Source organism: Etheostoma cragini, chromosome 13, assembly GCF_013103735.1.
Source record: "Etheostoma cragini isolate CJK2018 chromosome 13, CSU_Ecrag_1.0, whole genome shotgun sequence".
Classification (NCBI taxonomy): Eukaryota; Metazoa; Chordata; class Actinopteri; order Perciformes; family Percidae; genus Etheostoma; species Etheostoma cragini.
The window spans coordinates 45,422-66,265 of NC_048419.1; the positions used below are offsets into that span (position 1 = coordinate 45,422).

Below are 20,844 nucleotides of genomic sequence, written 5' to 3' on the forward strand. Positions count from 1 at the left end.
CAGTAGCAGTGACTATCCAGAACCTCTGCAGGCTACTTAATTCCCCGTTTTCAGTCTTAATGCAAAGCTCATAGTCTCTTGCTTCCTACTGATTACAGATATGAGATTGATACTAAGCTAGCAGCACTTTACTCCAACAATTAGTTTGAATAAGTAGTCCAGTGGTTCCCTTCACCAAGGGCCTGTGGTTCTCCAAAGAGTCACAAGATAAATCCCAGATATTAATCTGAAAAGTAACTGAGTGTAGGTGTAATACATATGTAATGCAATAAAAAAAGAAATACTCAAGTTAGGTACAAGTATCTCAAAAAAAGTACAGTACTTGAGTGAATGTACTTAGTTACTTCCACTCAAATGGGAAACCATTCTTTTAATGATGGAAGGCATGTTATAGAAATAAAAGAAAGAAGATTCAGTTGAGTGGTGTATAAAAGATATTTTTTATATAGTTTAAACCATTTGGATAGACACCAAATCCTAAAAATAGATTTTTGTGACAAATGTCACAACTGTTGTTGCAACCCAAATTCACCCAAACTGACTCGGTTTAAGAAAGTGTCTTGCACAAAATCAAAATTCCAGACAGATACTTCCACTGGGAGATGGTGGAAAACTTGTGTCATTAGTGTTCCCTCTGAACCATTTCCCACACAGCCCTGAAAAGTGACAGGAGTCTGAATGAACAGCAAGCTCTCAGTAAGGGATACGTAAGCTTTTCTATTCTGGTTGCTATCTAATATCTAATAGGGTCGTTGAACCGTGTATGAACGGATACAACGGTGTGTCTTGTTGCAGAACCAACAACAGTTATTTATCTTTAATTAACAGGCCAGTTGAGAGTAAAGTCATGTTAACAGAGCTAATCAAATTCCAGCAGCAAAAGAGCTTAAAGTGCTCATATTATGCACATTTTCGTTTTCATAATTGTATTTAGAGGTTATATCACAATAGGTTTACATATTTTTGTTGTACTGCACATTGCTGCAGCTCCTCTTTTCACCCTGTATATTAAGCTCTCTGTTTTAGCTTCTGAGTGAGAAATCTCACTTCTGTTTCATCTTTGTTGGGAGTTGCACATGTGCAGTATCTAGGTAAGGACTAGTAGCCAGCCAGAATCAAAGTATGAGGGTCCTGACAGTACCTAGGTAAGGACTACTAGCCAGTCAGAAGCAGAGAATGAGGGCGTGCCCTGACAGTACCTAGGTAAGGACAACTAGCCAGTCAGAAGCAGAGTATGAGGCCCTGACAGTACCTAGGTAAGGACAACTAGCCAGTCAGAAGCAAAGTATAAGGGCCCTGACAGTATCTAGGTAAGGACTAGCAAGTCAGAAGTAGAGTATGATGGCGTGCCACGCTAGCAGCTAGGCGAGCATTATAATGTCTGTTACCAAGTGAGGCACGTTTGTCATGGAAGTAAAGGATGGACTGAAGTAGAGCTGTTTGGAGCACTTTGTGAACAATGTTTTCTGTTGGTGATCGTAAGCTCCTTTTTGGGGGGGACTTTGGGCTTTTCCACTTTGTAAACCTATAACATGCACAAAAAAGATACATAACAAAGTAAAGGGAAAAAATCCAAAAAGCATAATATGAGCACTTTAACAAATAAATATGCATTCAAATCCACTCCAACATCAGTCCAGTTTAGACAAAGTTCAAGTGTGTGTCCTTGTCTACTCCGTAGTTGCCTTTGTGCTCGTCAAACAGATTGCTGAGTTCATCCATGTACAGCTGGTGGAGGGCATCAAGTTCCTCGACTGTTGGCTTCTCCTTCCTCTCCACCCTAATTGGTCTTCCAACTGCAGGGAGATGACAAGCAGTACAACACACTCACAGTCAGTGCACTTTACATTTTGCAATATTGTCCGGCTGTCTGATTAAAAATGGATGCCAACCAGTTGGATCTGTCTAGTCACTTAACAACATTAGATGCTTCTGCCATAATCAATTGCTGGTTGGGTTCAGCCAGACAAAGTCTAATGCAATGCATCCTTTAGCCTATTTACCATACTGCAGGTGATGTTTGCAGTAGTTGACCCAATTGCACTGACTCCAAAGCAATCAGTGCAGAGAGAAGCTAACTGCATTCTGTAACCTGTTGCAAAAACTGTGCAACCCAAGAGTAATAAGCTTTTGAAGTTATATGTGTGTATGTATGTTGAGCTACAGATGAATTTAGCGAAAGCCCTTCAGACAGAGCTTTAAATGCTGTTGTTTTAAATTTGCTTTTGGGATTTCTACCTAGAGTTGAAGGGCCTATATTTCATTAAGAGTACTCAGCCTCTCTAAAGTCACATATAATTGCAAAGGGGACACACTTTAAGTGTATCATCTTTTTTCTTGTGACATCTTTGAAGTGAATGTTTAGGCTATCTATTCAGTTTTTCAGTAGGACTTTTGGAGCTCTGTTAATAATTTGAATGGGTAAACCCTTTGACTATGCGGCCCCAGTAGGCCTGTTCATTAATCCACCCATGTCCTGATAGGTGAGAAAAGCCTACTCACCAACTGTACTAATGGGTCTTCTGTAGGGTATGAGACCAAAGGAGTACTGGAAGATGCCACGTCCATGGAAAAGAGGCAAGGAAATGCCCATGATCCTTTGCAGCTGCTCCTGTATCCATCGAAGCCAGGTTCCTCTTTGGTTATTCACTTGATCAAACACTTCATTTTCTCCAAATGAGAAGACTGGCACTAAATGAGCACTAAAAAAAAGATTTTAATGAAAAAGTTGTTTAATTCATTAGCTAATATTGTCCAGTATTTAAAATACTTGTGTTTTCTTTTATATCTGAATTCATATTTTCATGTTTTTAATTTAGTATTTTTGTTTGTTTGCAAGTACATTTTCACATAGGAGCAATGTATACCAAGGCATCCATCCTAACTGATTAGGAGCAGTGGACAGCCATAATGCGGCAGCGCCCAGGGACCAACTCTACTTGCACCAGTGCAAGGGCAATGGCAGGAGTTACCCAGCATGCATGTCTTTATGGTGGGAGGAAACCGGAGAACCTTGTGGTAACCCACACAAACGGGGGGAGAACATGCAAACTCCTGATACTCATCAGTGCCTACTTGGTGTGACACAGCAGTACACACCACTGAGCCACCGTGCCGCTGTGTATTTTCCCTTTACCGTGCGTGTGCTTGCCCGGGAAATTCCATGGGAGGGGCTTGACTATGCCTCTTTTTATGATTTTTTTCAAGAGGTCAAGCTGAAGCTGCAAGAAAGCTAAATGAACGGAGAATTAGCTGTATTTAACAGAAAACCTTCCTCATTCCCCCAGGCCTCTCTGCTCTTACCCATGCTCCATTGCCATTTTGATGAAGCCTTTCTTATTAGCCAATAGTACATTGTAGGTCCCAGGGTGAGCATCAAGGGCCTCGGGTGCCCCACCAACTGCTATTACAACAGCGTTGCCGCCTCTTTTGCGTAGAAGATAGCTGGCGCTCTCTTTGTGCGAAGGAATAAGTCCTGCGGTGTTATAACAGAAAAGAAAAAGTTATCAAAATAAGTCCTGTGTTTGTCTACTAAATACGGTGTAATTTTACTGGCATAATTAAGTATAAAGAGCAATCTGATGAAGGATGGCTCAAAATGCTCTGGGCCTCACCTGCACACATCACGTAGTCTCTAAAGAATGGGAATCTGAACCAAAGGGGCAGCATGAGCATGTAGCTGGTGAGCCCAGGAAACAGCTCTCTGAAGCCTGTAGCATAGATGCAGAAGTTGGTAAAGGCACCTGCCACCAGCACGCCATGGGGATGGAAGCCCAGGATGTAGTTGTGACTGGGATCCAGGTCAGCTGTCTTTACCAACTGGGCAAAGAAGAAAAAAAGAATCTTGTGAAAATGAAAGCAGTAATGTCTGTCCTCTGCTGTGTCTGAAAATTGATCTATAATCATCATGTAGAATATTTTACTTCAGATCCCCTGATTCTTCCTGTCATGGCTGACAGGGTTGCATTATGATGGCCCAGCTGGCTGCATATCCCAGTGTCAACACTCACACTCTGAACCCTCACGCATCCCTCCTGACTGTTTGCACACTGTCTGAAAAGATTTGGCAACCATTCTGCTGTAAGATGCACTTACCCCACAACACTTTCAGTTTTGGAAAGTAACTCATTACATGTACTCAAGTACTGTATTTAGGTGGAATTGGGTTTTTTTAATCAAATTTCCACGTACCAGACTGTGATGCGGTACATACCACACTGTGACGCAGTACGTACCACACTGTGACGCAGTACGTACCAGACTGGGATGCAGTACGTACCAGACTGTGACACAGTCGTACCAGACTGTGATACAGTACGCAATAGACTGTGATACATCGTTTTAGACTGTGATACATCGTTCTAGACTGTGATACAGTTGTACCTGACTGACAAGTGAAGCAAAGCAGTCTAAACATGTATCTGGTTTTACAGCTGTTTCTAAGGTTCCTGAGTTTAGAGATAAGTCAGTGCCAGTTAAAGGCAGGTCTTGGTGAATTTTGCTTCTAATAGTTATAATTTTATCATAGAAGAATCTCATAAAGTCGTTACTACTAAGAGCTCTGGGAATACTTGGCTCAGTAGAGCTGTGACCTTCCGTCAGCCTGGCTACAGTGCTGAAAAGAAACCTGGGGTTGTTCCTATTTTCCTCTATTAATGACGAGTAGTACGCTGCTCTGGCATTACGGAGGGCCTTCCTATACGTCTTAAGACGATCTTGCCAAATTAAACGAGAATAATACAGTTTGGTGGAACGCAAAATCTTCTGAAGTTTCCGCGATATTTGCTTTAATTTGTTTCAGTTTCAGTGTTGTACCATGGAGCTAACCGTCTTGGTTTTATTATCTTCTTTTTTAGAGGGGCAACAGAGTCAAGTGTCATTCGCAGCGAGCCTGCTGCACTATCAACAAAATGATCGATTTGGGAGGGAATGATATTAGCCTAGGAGTCCTCCGTTACTTTGGGACTTGGTAATGAATTAAATGCTAACGGAATCACATCCTTAAATTTAGCTCCAGCACTATCAGATATACATCTTGTATAGAAGGTTTTGCCTAATGGCGTGTAGTTCAGCAGTATAAACTCAAAAGTTATCAAACAGTGGTCAGATAGAAAGGGATTCTGTGGGAACACTATTAAATGTTCAATTTCAACACCACAGACCAGAACAAGATCGAGGGTGTGGTTAAGACAGTCGGTTTATGAACACTTATAAAGAAGCCAATAGAATCTAAAAGAGAGATAAACGCAGTCTAAGGCTGTCATTCTCATCGTCCACATGAATATTAAAATCCCATACAATAAGAACTTTGCCTTTTTTAAGGACTAAATTTGACAAAAACTCTGCAAATTCAGATAAGAATTCAGAGTATGGACCAAGTGCTCGGTAAACTACAAGAAATAGAACTGGTTCAGAGTATGGACCAGGTGCTCGGTACACTTTAACAAATATAACTGGTTCAGAGTCTGGACCAGTTGCTCGGTACACTATAACAAATAGAACTGGTTGCAGTGATTTCCAACTTGGGTATGAAAGACTAAGAATGAGTTTCAATTAGTTAGAATTCAGTTTAGGTTTAGAGCTGATAAATAGACTAGAATCCCAGATGGCTGCAACTCCACCTCCTCGGACTGTGCCTCGAGGAATGTGAGTATTAATATGACTGAGGGGGTGGATTCATTTAGACAAACACATTCTCCATCACCCAGCCAGGTTTCAGTAAGACAAAATAAATCAATATTACAATCTGATATTAATTCAATTACTAGTAACCCTTTAGAAGAGAGAGACCTGATGTTTAAGAGTCCACATTTAATTCTCCTATTCTTTTGCACTATTTCACTTGCGGTTTTAATTGTTATAAGGTTTTCATGCACAGCTTCTTTTTTGTTTACCTTTGATTTAAATAATTCCGATGGTCAGGTGGCAGACACCGTAACTATTGGGTTTTTACTAGGTAACTCCTGGAATGGAGGAGCAGAGAAGTGTGTTAGACTGCGACTCTGTATAGTTTTGGGGGTGTTACTGCTGAAATAAAAGGGCAGAGAAGTGTGTTAGACTGCGACTCTGCCTCTTGGTCCCAACTCTGGATTGTCAAGGATAAGGTCCACTGAGAAACTTGTCCAGATTTCTAGAAATAAGAGCTCTCCAAATCAGACCAAGTCTACCCTGGAAAGACTGCCAGTGATCTACAAAGCTAACATCATTATCTGGACACCACCAAGATAGCCAGCGGCGAAATTATGACACGCACATGTCATCATTGGTTAGATTTGGCAGGGGCCCAGAGAAAACATTGCTGGTCGTCCAGGGCTTCTTGTTAGAGAAGACCCAAATGATTTTGTTCACAGTCACATTTTCAATGCAGAACTTGATGTAATCCAGTACTGTTCCTAAGGATTTTTCCAGCTCCAGGTGTTTGAATAAGTCCCAGTCTGTCTATCAAAAAGTTTAAATAAACTCTGCTGTTGTTGACTTCAATGTACAGTATATACCCTCAAAAAGTACTCTCTTTTGTTCGTCCCTGGGTAGGTGGTCCAAAGAGATGCTTAAATGTTTACACTTAACACAGAGGATATTTCGAGTTGGCAGGTGTGTGATTAGTGAAATTATGGTTTTTGATCACCAACTGGAAAAGATAAGACATCTCACCTGTGGAGCGTTGTTTGTGTGCCTCCACTAGTCCAGAGTGGATATGGAGATAGCGATAGGCAACAAAGTTTGTGTGCTGTTGGTTGTTTTGCAGTGAGAATTGTGCTCGCTTGTAAAAAAACAAAAAAAACAAAAGGGTTGCCCTCCTCACTGTTGGTATATGTGTGTGAGATTGATCAACTCTTAGTCAACTTCAACTTTTAAATCTCTGGACTCAGTCTATCACTCCGCCTTGAGATTAATAACCGGCCACAGCCTTGAAACATGTCAACGTATTTCATATGAAAGTATTGGGGGATCTTCTTTACAAGAAAGACATCATACTCACTGGTATCTCCTTATCCATGAGGCTCTGATCGGAAAACTGCCTTGGTACCTTCCAGAACCTTTCTGTTACTCAGAGGGACAATAATACCCTCCCTCTGCTGCTTGGCTTTTAGTTTATGTTCCACGAGCTTGCTCTGAACTTAGAAAAATTGATTTTAGTTTCAGTTCCCTCTACTCCTGGAACAAAGGACAGCACTTTCTTAAAATCAACTCACCTGTGCCTCTTGGGCAATTCAGAAATCTGGTTCTAAACCTGCAAACTTGTAACTGCTTCACTTCATTTTCTTTTCTTTTGCGTCCCTATTTTCCTAATTGATTTATCAAATCATTTACCAATTCTGTTTGTCTTTCTATATTTCTTATAATTGAACTTTCTGTGTTGTGTTTCTGTATTTGTCTTTGTAGAGAAATGAAGGTTAAATGAAACTAAACAGGTTTGTAGTGCAGAGGCAAGTCAAAATATTGGACCTTCATAAAGCTGCTGTGTCTTTTTGTGTTTGTATTGTGGGTACATGCGCATGGTGGCCTCTTGATCGCTGAGTTAATCATCAGCTGGAGTTCCTCTAATGAGGGCCGCACACTGCTATTTACAAACAAGGACTGTCCACTAGTGACCAAACACAGAGCACTCCCCCTAACAATATTTGTCACCACGACATTATTGGTATTGTTATAATCCCTGCTAAAGGACTTTGGTTTTAGTCAGGCAAAGAATAGGCAAATATAGATAGTTTTGGTCTAGATTTGGATCTAGATCTTTTCTTGTCTTTTTAATTGTGCAATAGAAAATAGAATATAAAAAAGAAACATGCAATAACATAATGCACAGGTGGAATAAAATAATAACCCTGAAGGCTTGTAAAATGAACCCAGCTTAAATTCTAATTCAAGACAGCTTTACATGCTTGTCACCAATTTACAAATGAATATCAATATAGAAAATAAAAAAAATGAATTCCAGACAAATGGTACTACAGATTGAAAAAAACAAGGAACAAAAAGAAGTAAAACAATTATTATAGTAATATATAGCGGCACTGCCTTCATACACTGTATCGCAACAAAATTGACATTTGTTTAAGTTTTTTTTTTAAATCACACATGAGAAGTGACAGAAAAACTAGACCTGAAACGCTATGCTTTGAAAAAAAAAAAAAAAAACATGTGTTTTCGACATTTCGGAAAGTATTCTTGCAAAAAAGCAGTTAGATAAATTAAAAAGCTGATGACTTGCCAGACACATATGCTATGTTAGTCCTCAAGTTATGAATTATGAAGGCATGCTGTCTAAATGTGTCATTCTCTGGCGCATGGACATCAGCTGGTGAGCTTGTAGTCTGAGCTGATGATGGTGTTGTTAGAAACGGTGGGTAAAGACACACCAATGAAACGAATCCGGCTCTGCAAAGGACAGTGCTTCTCTTTCCCCTGACACTGACTCCTTGTTTTAGAGTTAAAGTGGCATAAAGTCAGATGATAGAATACTGGAGAGGACTCACTTTGAACTGGATACATTAGTTCCAGCCAAACCAGAGAATTTTTGCAGTTCTCAGTCATGGAAAGTACTAAAAAAGTACATTGAAAAAGTAATATTTAGTCTGATATAGGGGAGAACGGGGATAGTAACATGGGTCAGTTGTAACACGTTTACTTTACTCCAATCAGGAAGTTTGCAATTACCTTAGTCATTCTAAACATGCTCTGTTTAGCCCTTTACACATGTGTGGAGAATCAGCCCCCTGTTTTTGTTTAACCTCATTTATTTTTGTGATAATAAAATCTAAAATCTTGTTTATTGTGTGTCTTTATGGATATCTTTGATAATGGTTTTTAGCTGTCAATTGAGCTAGTTCATGGCAACAACAGTCTGGGATAGTTGTAACAAGTGTATGAGTTACAAAATGTTACATCCTACACCAAGCAAAAAATGTAGTAATGCCAATCTTGGAAAAGAAGAAGGGCAGAGGCGGGCCTCTCAACCCAAACACACACAAGTATCATTATTAAAAGGTAATTTCAATGTTGAATGAAAGTTTCAATATCAAGTTTTTGTTATAATCCTAATTGCTTAACGTCACATTTCAACTATCCCAGACTATGGGGTAAATTGTAACGTGTTCCCCCTTGTGTTGGAGAGTAAACCATGCATTTTCTGTTAGCAGAGATAACAGCTACACCTTTTAATAGCAGACGGGACAGTTAGGTGAGAAAGGGAAGAGAGGGGGCGGGAGACATGAAGGAAATCTTCACAGGTCGGATCTGGACCTCTGCGTCGAGGCATAAACCTCTCAGTACATGTGCGCCCGCTCCACCCCTGATCCAACCTGGCCATGATTCTATCACATTCTGAACACCACGGTCTTAAAAGAGCTCCAAGACACAGACAGAAATGTAAAATATGTTACTATCCCCAGTAAAGTAGCCGGGGAGTGATCATTTTTACAAGTTCTGTAATGAAACAATAACTAACTCCAAGTATTTTGAGTGAATTTTCAGACATCATCAGACATAAAACAGAGTTACTGCATTATTAAAAATGTGGGTCAGTGCAATATAGGGTGGTGTTATATGGGTCAGTGCAATATCAGTTTAGACAGGGCATGTGCGAAATTGTGGTTTGTGTAATATAGTCAATGTTTTTTTTTTTTTCTATATGTCCTTTGTTCTCCATTTTTCTTGTCACTGTCTGTTCTGACATGATGTGATCACTGTTCTTGTCCTTGTTTCTCTGCATATAGCCTGTGTATAGTGTATTTGTATGCATTTATTATTTTTTGTGTACCATCAACCTACCAGGGGGTCTGCAGATGGAAATTAGCCTAAGGCTACAATCTGGCATATTTACATTTGTGAAAATGTTCATTAATATGTATTGTCCCCTTTTGTTTTTTTCAACAACAAAAAAAAAAAAAGTACAGACCTTAGTTGCTATAGAATACACACCCTAATAAGTATCTTTATTGACAGCCTTATAAACCATGTAAACAGGGATTTGTATCGGCTTGTCATCCCCCTCTATTCTATGTAAAAAAAAAAGAGGCAAAAATGACTCTGAATCTTCTCACCTTAATAAAAAATTCACATAAAATACTGATTGCCCTCTTTGGACATCATGGGTCTGCTTCAGTGCCTGAGTTTAACTCTGAAATACAGGGGTGGACACAATATCTGGAACACCCATCTAATACAATTAGAATACAGAAGTACAGAAGTTCTGTATTAAATACAGAAGTTCCTCAAGAAGCTTACAATTCTTGATTCTTAATGAAATGGTGTCTGAAAGCTGTTGATTATTCTTTTTTGCCATTTGCAGTGCATGCTATTATCAGTTATACCTACTATATTTTACGGTCTAACATTTTGATGTCTTTATGATCTCTTTAATACTTTTTAAAAGGTTTGTTTCGGGGTTTTTTGTATTTAAGACGTATTAAGAATTTCCCTCAATTTATTGTTCCTGTTATCTTAATAGTATCACTTCTGTACCGGTCTTCTTTTGAATTTTCTTATGATATGGTGCTTACTGCTGGAACTGCCTTATCATACCATATATTGGCATTTATTATCATGTTCAGTTTTGTTTTTAATTGCATATATCTTTTTCCCCAATCAATATGTCATAGTTAGCTATATAGTAGTAGTAGGGCGGGGTGATATATAAAAAATCATATAACTCAATATTTTTGACCAAATACCTCAATACTAACACCGCAACAGTACTGTAGTGTTGACTATTGGTGCTTTCACAAAATATTTACACAATGAGATTTTTGATAAGTAATCAACAGTAATGTGAATAAAATGACTAAGTGGGTACAGTCTGGTAAGTTAAGAAAATGACATCACTTTACTGTAACGCAGCCTTTAAAACCTGGAAAAGACACCACCTATGTTGACAATGTCTAGTCTCATATCAAGATATAAATATCATATATTGCCCAGCTCTACTTTATAGCCATTCACCCAAATATACTGTATATAAATAATGTACAGGCGTCGTACTAGAAGTAATAGTAGGATTACACAACGGCCCTTACTGAGTAAATAAAGGTTATATAATAGTAGTATTAACATTTCTGTATTCAAAAACTATTCTATTTGTATATCATCTGTATTTTTAAATGGTCTCTTCTAATCTTAGAAGAGTTTGTTCTCTGTGCTGAAAAATGACATAGACACAAAGGATATGATTACTTCAAATAGTTGAATGATGGATTAATAAGGATCACTGTGCTATCATTTATGGCTGTAAATGCAAACAGACCATGACCCACTTAATACTTGGAGATACAAATACTGTAAGTTTGAATAGCTCGTAGAGTAAGTTGCTTTTCAGATTTTGACCTCAAAGGCAACCTTTTAAAATCAAATTATAAAACTCACTTTGCCTGTTCCCAATAATAAAAGCTTGTTGAGCTTGTGGTATTTTTGTTGCACTGTGTCTTATCAACACAGTCCAAAGTGTAAGTGGTGCCTCGAGGCAAGATGGCAACCCATGTAATGTGGCGGATATTGTCAACAGGGGTTCTGTTCTCGGTGAATTCTACAGATGACTCACCCAACATCCAATACCGTTTGGATTCCAATGTCAATGTTTGTTAAGCCAAGGACCCCTCAAAAGAGAGACGGAGCAGGGGACCCACACCCCCACTACATATTGTGTATAAAATGAAGTTGCATATTAAACTGGGCCTACAATAATGTGTGGGCAGCCTAAAACCATTTTACACACACCTTTTTAGTTCATACAATACTAAGCTATTAAAATATTTGTTGGCATGATTTTATAAATTGTGTTTTAATGTTAAAAGGCACAGTGAATCCTTAGGATGAACTGTGGACAACAATTTGGTGGCGCCTCTGCCGTAACTCTGAGGACCCCCTAGGGCCCCCCTAGGGCCCCCAGACCCCCTGCTGAAAATCTCTGATCAAATGCTAGTAATGAAATGTACATCAAATCATTCTTCGTGTGCATTACTTGTGTATGACCACAAGAGGGACACAGTGGACTGCGAGAGAGAAGAGAACACCGAACACCCAGGGCCAGTTGGAAATGTATACATATATCATAATAATAATTATGACCACTTATCTGAAACTGAAGTAAACATGCCAGCTTGTCTCTCCAGGCAAACAAAGTCAGAAAGTTTTGCAGAAATCTGTTCAGCACTGATCTGATCAGTTATCTGTATCTACCCTAGTCCAGGGGATGGTGTTTGTCTGTGTAACCAGTAGTAACCTGCCTATGACAGACATTTCATGTTCACATGATTTAGAGGATTTCTTTCCCGAGGCTGTGTGGTGGATCAATGCCCTTGTACACTGACATTTTAATGATGAAATGATATTTCTGGTTTGCATGGGCTAGTAAATCTGTGAAAAAATATATCACTAGAAGAGCATCATTTTGCCACAAGATTTAAGCAATTGTTCATTTGGGAAATGGATGAGATCAAGATATATCAGTTCCACTCTTATGTGTGCCTGTTAAATCTGAAGCTGGAGCAAGGAGATGCTACCTTAGCTTATCATGAAGACTGGAAACAGTAGTAGACCAGAAACCTGGCTCCGTCCAAAGCATATCCAAAAGCTTGCTAATCACTCAGCAGGCTACACCTTGTTTAATTTGTAAAAAAAATCCCAGTGGAAAAACAAGTTGTGTTTTGCAAAAAAACTGTGACTTCCTAACTGCACAGCCAAAACTCAGTTCAGCACGTAACTCTCGTAATACTAAAACTGCTTTGACAGAGCCTGGTTAGCTGTTCACACTAGCTTTGATTCATCCTGCTAAATTAAGTGTCTCTTGGCATGGAATTCAACAGACAGATATTGGAATGGTATCAATCTACTCATCAAACTATGTGCTGACTAATCCTTATTGTCCTTTAGCATAGTATTGTAGGATTCTAATATGAGTCTAGTATTGACAGTGAAATTTCTCTCTGTAACACTAGTCAAACACACAGCAACACGGCCCTAGAACACAGAGGCCTCAACCATCAGCTGTCCATTGGCTGCCAAGGACAGAGATAAGGACCACTGTAGCTGCAGATCAAAGATAAGATAAACTGGACTGGCTGATCGAGATGTTCTGATGACCTCCTCTTTAATGGCCGGTATGGGCATATACAGTAAGCTTTAATAATAATAATAATAATACATTTTATTTATAATACCCTTTACATTTCAAAAAGAAATCTCAAAGTGCTACGATTAATAGGGAGTTAGTCTACAGTCTAGAATACAATACAAGTGACAAGCAATAATAAAACATCATAAAACTAAAATTAAAGCAATGACTGTTTAAAAGGCCGAATCACTTTACGTAGTGATTAAAATGCAGGTCTCATACAACAACTGTCCAAAATAGGACTGGCATTGCCCTTAACTTCCCAAATCCATTCGATTCCGATTCACAAGGTCCCGATTAGATTACATTTTCTACTTTATATCAATTAGGTTAGGGAACTTTCAGTTACAATACTTATGCTGTAAATTGTACAAGCAAGAATCAACCCTTAAATGTTTATTATTGTTATCATCATTATTATTATGATTATATATAATAATGCATTAGGTTAATGTTTACTTATTAAGAATGAGGGGATGAATTCACCACATTTATGGTGAAAAGGCTCATATTAAAAGATCCACTTCTGGATTTTATAAATCAATATTACATCACTCAAACAACAATCGATTTTAATTGGAGAATCCATTACTTTAAACAAGCCCTAGAGTGTAAAAGCTGTCTCTCACCTTGACGGGGAAGTAATCCCGCATGTATTCCCAAATCTTGAGGCCACACAAGAAGGGCACCCTGCGGCCTCCACGTGAAGGAGTGTCATAGTCAAAGAACCACCAGACGGAGTACAGCACACTGATCAGCCAGAAACGAGTGAAGAGCAGGTAAAAGAACAGGAAGACGCAGCTGGGTGCTGAGGAACGAGGAGCACACAGTGCTGTTAACCAGTGCATTACTGTATATACATGTGCATTGTGATCCGGCAAAACACACTCGGTGGTTACTGATAGCTTCGCTGTGGTAGAATGTATGATGTTGACATTGTTTAGTATTTAACTGCTCTCTCTCAAGGCTGCTGATGTTTTGGGTACTTTATAATATTTATGTGTGAATATCAAGTTTTCAAGGTCCTGTATTTTTTTTCGGCACCATTTAAGTTGTTTTTTAGATTAAATCTTTTACATGACTATATGAAGAGCTGGTCTGTGGTGTTATAATTTTCATCTGACTTTGTGGCATAGTTTGTTATCTGTTTTATGTGTTCTGTAAGTCATCTTGGCCAGGACACTCTTGAAAAAGGAGATTTATTTTCTCACCTTGTCTTGTATGAAAAGAAATAGTATTCACTTTCATGTAATTAATGATGTTAAATAACAACCAGTTTACAAATTATTTAAAAATGAAAACTGCTGTAACATGACACAGCTGTGGGGCTGTGGCAAACATTCATAAGTGGTAGATAGGCGTTACAACATCTGTCTTTCAGGGCTAAACAAATCCACGTGGAGACATTCATTTGGATGCCAACATATGAAATAGAAAGGGGATAAAACCAAGGGCAAAGGGACTTTAAAGACGTTTAGTCTCTCACCTGAGAGACTTCTTCAAATCAGACTGAATGGTAGGAAAACCCAGCTATTTAACCTCCGTTGGTCGGTTGATACCTGTTGGTTTGTTAATGCTCCTGGCTGAGACACCCATAGCCAAGTCTGAATGACTATTGTCTATTCTCAGTTGTTTTGAAAAAATCTACAATGTGACATGAGGTCAATTAAGAGGGCAAACTGACAAACACTCAGCTCAGATCATGGCCTGCTTGGCTCCCTCTTCTGTGTGTCCGACAGTTCATGTCACTTGTGACAACTGTTCTCTACTTCTCATGTTCACTCATACTTTCCCACGAGCAGCATGACCAACAGGTTACACCACCTACTGTAAAGAAACTAACTCTAGACTTCAGTACCATCCCACCAGTATCATTCCCAGATGTTTCCTGTGGACACACAAACATGCACACTCACCCAGGCCAATGAAGGAGAAGACCCACTGCACCACCGCAGCCGTCTGCAGTCTCCTGTGCAAGGGCATTTTCAACGGGGCAAAATCAATCTTCATGTTTTCAACAAGAGACAAACCGAGGCACTGCAGCCGGTGGCAAAGAGGAGCAAGTGAAGTGGGTCCAAAGTCTGCCCTCCTCACCTCTCCACCATCACCTCTTAGTGACAGTCTTATCTCAGAAACTCAAAATAGTATGATTTCTTAATCCATATCTACATCTGACTTTTGACCCTGCACAGGAAGGACTTGCTAAAACACAGGAGAGCACTCAAACAGGAACAAAAACCACTCAGTGAAAGAAGGGATTGTCAAAGACCTTTTTAATAAGTTGTTTTTCCTTAGCATGACGTGACATGATGATTTTCAACATATTGGTCCATGTATGATTGTAAAGGCAGCACTATCTGGTTGAGCAATCATGTAACTGCCTCTCAGAGTTCAGATAGTGACAAAGGTCCTTTGCAGAGGTAAAACATTGTCTTATCACATAATGTTATTATGAGTGCTGTGTTAAATACAAACCAAGCCCATGTAATGTATAACATGAGGTTATCCAAGGGGTTGATGAAGAAAAAAAACAGGAGATAATGGAGGAGCCACCTGTGCCTTGAGACCCCCAATCGACACAGACACTCATATTCTCTTTCTCTCTGTTTAGTGTCTATCTTTATGTCTATCCTCCGACCTCATTAGCTTTCATTAGATAGACATTTGCCAGGGAAAATAGGTATGACAGCCATTCCATTTAGTTTAGCCCTTTGAACATTTTTAACACTTTGATCTTGAAAACTCAGTCAGTTAATGTTTTACCTGCACATATGGACAAAAAAGGAAATGCAGTTCAATAAAAGGAAAACATAACGGCTTAAAGGAGAATTTCGGTTGATTCCAACACTTAGCTCTGTTGTCTGTAAACGTGGTAATCTGTCAGTAGAGAAAAACTAACCAATCTGTGCTGTCTACACCGTGTTATCCTCCTGCTAGAGTTAGCACCCAACAGGCTTAAACAGGGCAAGTTATAAACCTGTTTTTAGCCTCTAAACATGTTCAAAGGGTCATTACAAGTGCGTACCCATGTGAAGTGATTCCTTCTGAGTGAACCCAGGGAATCTGACTGCTGGAGATGTGCATCCCTGTGGGGTGCCACAGGGATCTATTCTCGGCCCCATTCTGTTTTCAATGTATATGCTACCTCTGGGATCAATTATAAAAAAGCAAAACCTGTCTTTTCAATTTTATGCCGACGACTTGCAGATATATTTGCCCATGAAACCAAACGAAAACGCTGCACTTACTAAGCTAATGGACTGCATCACAGATATAAAGCAGTGGCTGTCACAGAACTTTTTGCACTTAAACGACAGCAAAACTGAATGCATTTTGTTTGGTTCTCCATCTATGTCAAATGTTCTCACCACAAACTCTGGCACTCCGGCCCCCCTTTTTAAATCTCATATCAAACATCTCGGGGTAACATTTGATAATGGGCTCAAATTTGACAAACAGATTAGCTCTGTTGTCAGCTCAAGCTTTTTTAAGCTCCGTCTTTTGGCCAAAGTCAAGTCCTTTCTCAGTCGGCAGGATCTTGAGAAGGCAATCCATGCTTTCATCAGTTCAAGATTGGACTACTGCAATGCCCTTTACGTTGGCCTCAGTCAGTCATCAATTTCTCGTCTCTTTTCCCGATTTTTAACAAGCACGTCCCAACGTGAACACATTACCCCTGTGCTTATCTTCACTCCACTGGCTTCCAGTCCGTTTTAGAATTGATTTTAAACTCCTGCTGTTTGTTTTTAACGCCATTTATGGCTTGGCCCCCTCTTACTTGTCTGAGATTTTAACTTTTTGCAATTGTGGCAGAGCCTTGCGCTCCTCGGGTCAGCTTCTGTTATAAGTCCCTAGGTCAAGACTTAAACAGCGGGGCGATCGTTTTTTTGCCGTCGCTGCTCCCAGTCTGTGGAACAAACTACCCCCTGACATCCACACCACTACTGACCTAAGCCTTTTTAAAACTAAGCTTAAGACCCACTTTTTTAAATTAGCATTTAATTCTGACTAGGGCAATACTGTATCTTAGGTGTCCCACTTCTGTCTGCTCCTTTCTATGCATTTCTGGAAGGCTTTTAATTTCCTGCAGCGCTGCACCACTACAGCACTTTTAATTGTATCTGCGGGTACCTTTTGGCTATTGTAAAGGGATATACAAATAAACTTGATTGATTGATTGATTGAAAGAAAGGCATGAAAGTTGAATTAATTCAGCTGTGTTTAGTTCCAGTGTTGAGAGGCAGTTAGAGAGTTTAGAGACCATCCACAGTCTCTCTCTACTGACAGACCTGATTGGTTAGTTTCTCTCTCTCTACTGACAGACCTGATTGGTTAGTTTCTGTCTCCACTGACAGACCTGATTGGTTAGTCTCTCTCTACTGACAGACCTGATTGGTTAGTCTCTCTCTCTTTACTGACAGACCTGATTGGTTAGTTTCTCTCTCCACTGACAGACCTGATTGGGTAGTTTCTCTCTCCACTGACAGACCTGATTGGTTAGTTTCTCTCTCTACTGACAGACCTGATTGGTTAGTCTCTCTCTACTGACAGACCTGATTGGTTAGTTTCTCTCTCTACTGACAGACCTGATTGGTTAGTTTCTCTCTACTGACAGACCTGATTGGTTAGTTTCTCTCTCCACTGACAGACCTCCAAATTTACAAACAAGAGAGCTTTGAACGGAATTCTCCTTTAAAGCAAAAGAGTGGTTATTTCTTCTAAAAATGAGCTGTCATCCTTCGTTATAAAAACTTCCATCTATATAACGTGCCTCTCTGTCAGATGTCTGAGTCCAACGTGAAGCAGGCCCCATGGTGTGGAATGAGGAATTATTCATGTGTTCTAGGCTGTTTGCTGGCACTGTCTGCCGGCATTGTCTTAGTCACAAAGGCAATTTGGTATGATTCAGTAACTTACAGTTACCAGAGTCGACATTTGTATTGCTTTAATAAGCTAAATTAGATTACTTACTTTATGGTTTCCTTCAAACAAAAACTTAATATTAGGCTAATTATTGATGAAATCAAGTCCAACAGTGAACGGCAATCTTATCCTCCTTTATATTTTCTCTTTTTTATAGTATAACGGTACTTCTTGAGTCTTAGTAATAAAGAGTAAGAATTTTATATTTAATCTTAGAAGATTTTTCCTTTCTTTGTATTTAGGTCAGGCCAAAACGTTTTTTTTTTCATTTCTGACCACTCATTTTCTCATCCGGTTTTATTAAATGTTAACGATAATAAAAGCAGTGACAGAAACAGATCAAAGTGATGGCTGGACCACGCTGCCCGTCTTAGACCAATACGCAGTGTAGGGAAATATAAATTGTCAAGTTTACGGTGTTCCTCCGCCTTGTATCGAAATTAATGTTCACATTTCAAAATAAAAAAAACAGCAGCTCTGGGTTTTTGGCTACAGATAAGCGACGTGAAGAGATTTTGACTATGATATAATAAGCCTATTCGTCTTTTTCGACATGCTTAGTTTTATTTTGTGCGTGTTTTAGTTAAATGACACGATTTTAAAAGAGCATCACTGCAGCTTTTAGACTGCAGGTAAGCCGGAAGTCCTCTCATTATCTCTCTGACTCCTCGGCGGCTCCAGCTCCGTGTCTCGGGATGCTGAGCAGGCGGGCGGGGCTGTTTTTCGTTGCAGTGCCCTGCCGTGGAGTGGTAGCATTACGCCGGGGGGGGGAGCAGTGCAAACGGCAGTAGGCTACGTTTGTTGTTTTTATAAAATCGTTAAAATCTGTGTACCCGGTTGAAGAAGCAAAATGGATTTAATGAATAACGTAATGTAACGCCGACAGGGTTGGAGCCTTCCGTGCTGTCTGACACACGGACATCTTGTTTAATAACCTGATCTAGAATAAGAAGAAGAAGAACGCAATCTAACGCCGACAGGGTTGGAGCCATCCGTGCTGTCTGATACACGGACATCTTGTTTCTGTCATCTCAGTACCTTGGCCAGTTGTAGGCTACTGTAGTGGGGCTCTTCACGGCTCAGTACCGGGGATAGTTTTACTGTAGTGGGTCTCTTCACGGCTCAGTACCGGGGATAGTTGTACTGTGGTGGGGCTCTTCACGGCTCAATACCGGGGATAGTTGTACTGTAGTGGGGCGCTCAGTACCGGAGCTAGTTGTATTGTAGGAGGGGCTCTTTACCATGGCGTGGCCCTGTATCAGCAGGGCGTGCTGCATGGCCCGCTTCTGGACCCAGCTGGACAAGGCTGACATTGCGGTGCCTTTGGTCTTCACCAAGTACACGGACGCCTCTGAGATGCAGCACATCCAGCTGCAGCCGGCGCTCCACCCTCCCCAGGCCCGGGTCGCCATAGAAACACAGCCATCTCGCGCAGGAAGCCGCAACGCGACAGCAGCACGGGCCCCGCGAAGGTGTGTTTCCGAAGAGCGCGTGTGCAGCTCTGTGATGCGCGAGGACTTTAAGCACTGGAAAGTGCGACCTGAACCGAGTTGTAAACCCAAGAACGAGTACCACGAACCGGAAACACCGTTCAACAGCAAGACCCAGTACCAGAAAGACTACAAACCCTGGCCCATCCCGAAAAGGCACGACCACCCCTGGATACCTAAACAGCCACCCCCCACCTCCGCCGGCGATGACCGGGCTACGGACCGGTCCAGGCACTCCAAACAGTTGGCGGATGCGGACAGCGGGGTGGAGAAGAGCGCTATTGCGGACAAGGTGCAGGAGAAAGACCTCCTGCAGGGGCAGGGCAGGAGAAAGACGGCCAGTAAACAGGAGGGGCAGAAGAAAGTTGTCCTGAAGGTGGAAGGAGAGGGCAGAAGGAGGGCCGAGGTGGACAGTGTGAACAGGCAGATCAAAGAGGAGATCACAGGCGCCAGCTCCTACAAGTGAGTATAGGCGTACACTGCCCACCACATTGGGACCATATGGAAGCTCATAGGGAGGCTCATAGGGGTCAAAATAGTAGTATTATTATTATTATTGTTATTATTATAGGCTAACTGTAGAAATCCTACAGTTCCTGCCAGACCATCGTTGACAGGTTCAAATATTTAGGTGGGGAGGGGGAGAGGGCTAACATAGTTTTTTACTTAAAAAATAAATAAAAGCCCTCTTCCAAATTAGTAATATTTTCTTTGGACTAAAAGAAAAAGTCCAACAGTATGTTAAAGGAGAATAACACTTAAATGTATTGTTATCATTGACACCCTAAAGAAAAGAAAACATCATTTAAAGTGAGTTTACTCTGAATTTGATTATGAAATAAAACTTTTCACGTAGCCACCAAATTGGACAAAAGAAGTGGAATTTGCATTATAATATAATTAATGCTCCGTAATTCTCCCGCTATTCTTTACCTTTAAACCAAGAGCTGTCACTGTCACATTATTAATTTACATTTATATGTATTTCTACTTAATAAAATACCTAACCCTCCTTTTCTGAACCCCCTTTGCCTCTAATAAGTTTTACACAATCCCTTATTAAATGAAATATAACGTGATATGAGCAACGGTCCCGGTCCCCAAACTAAACTTCTTGCGAGCAAGGAAGAAGTAGTGACTTCCCTCATAAATTGCAAGCATTAAACCGTCACAAACCCGCTCATTGATACCAAATAAGGCCAGAAAATAGTAACCCTATGATGGCTCAGGCTGTGTCAAAGCAAAAATATTGCCTTCTCATGGCATTTCACCATTTCATCTAATTATGATTACTTATAAATGTATGCATGCAGTTCTTTCAGG

General features: G+C 40.2%; 2 protein-coding genes across 8 annotated transcripts in view; one reads left to right on the forward strand and one right to left on the reverse strand.

Annotated features, from left to right (window-relative positions):
• Positions 1 to 431: 431 nt before the first annotated feature.
• Positions 432 to 15,360, reverse strand: mogat2 (monoacylglycerol O-acyltransferase 2). The gene is made up of 7 exons (XM_034889713.1): positions 15,025 to 15,360; positions 13,738 to 13,916; positions 3,615 to 3,819; positions 3,304 to 3,475; positions 2,503 to 2,702; positions 1,595 to 1,796; positions 432 to 885 (listed from the first exon to the last, which is right to left on the reverse strand). The coding sequence occupies exons 1-6, from the start codon at positions 15,116 to 15,118 to the stop codon at positions 1,642 to 1,644; spliced, it is 1,005 nt and encodes a 334-aa protein (XP_034745604.1). The 5' UTR covers positions 15,119 to 15,360; the 3' UTR covers positions 432 to 885; positions 1,595 to 1,641.
• A 3,613-nt stretch (positions 15,361 to 18,973) lies between these two features.
• The window catches only part of map6a (microtubule-associated protein 6a), a 24,016-nt gene continuing 22,145 nt past the window's right edge, over positions 18,974 to 20,844 (forward strand). For 4 of the 7 annotated variants that reach the window (XM_034889705.1, XM_034889709.1, XM_034889710.1 and 1 more), the window contains exons 1-2: positions 18,974 to 19,222; positions 19,259 to 19,983. In XM_034889705.1, coding sequence (XP_034745596.1) covers positions 19,274 to 19,983 — 710 coding nt within the window. In that variant the 5' untranslated portion in view covers positions 18,974 to 19,222; positions 19,259 to 19,273. The remainder of the gene's footprint in view (positions 19,223 to 19,258; positions 19,984 to 20,844) is intronic. The other 3 variants (XM_034889706.1, XM_034889707.1, XM_034889708.1) reach the window with 3 other exon arrangements.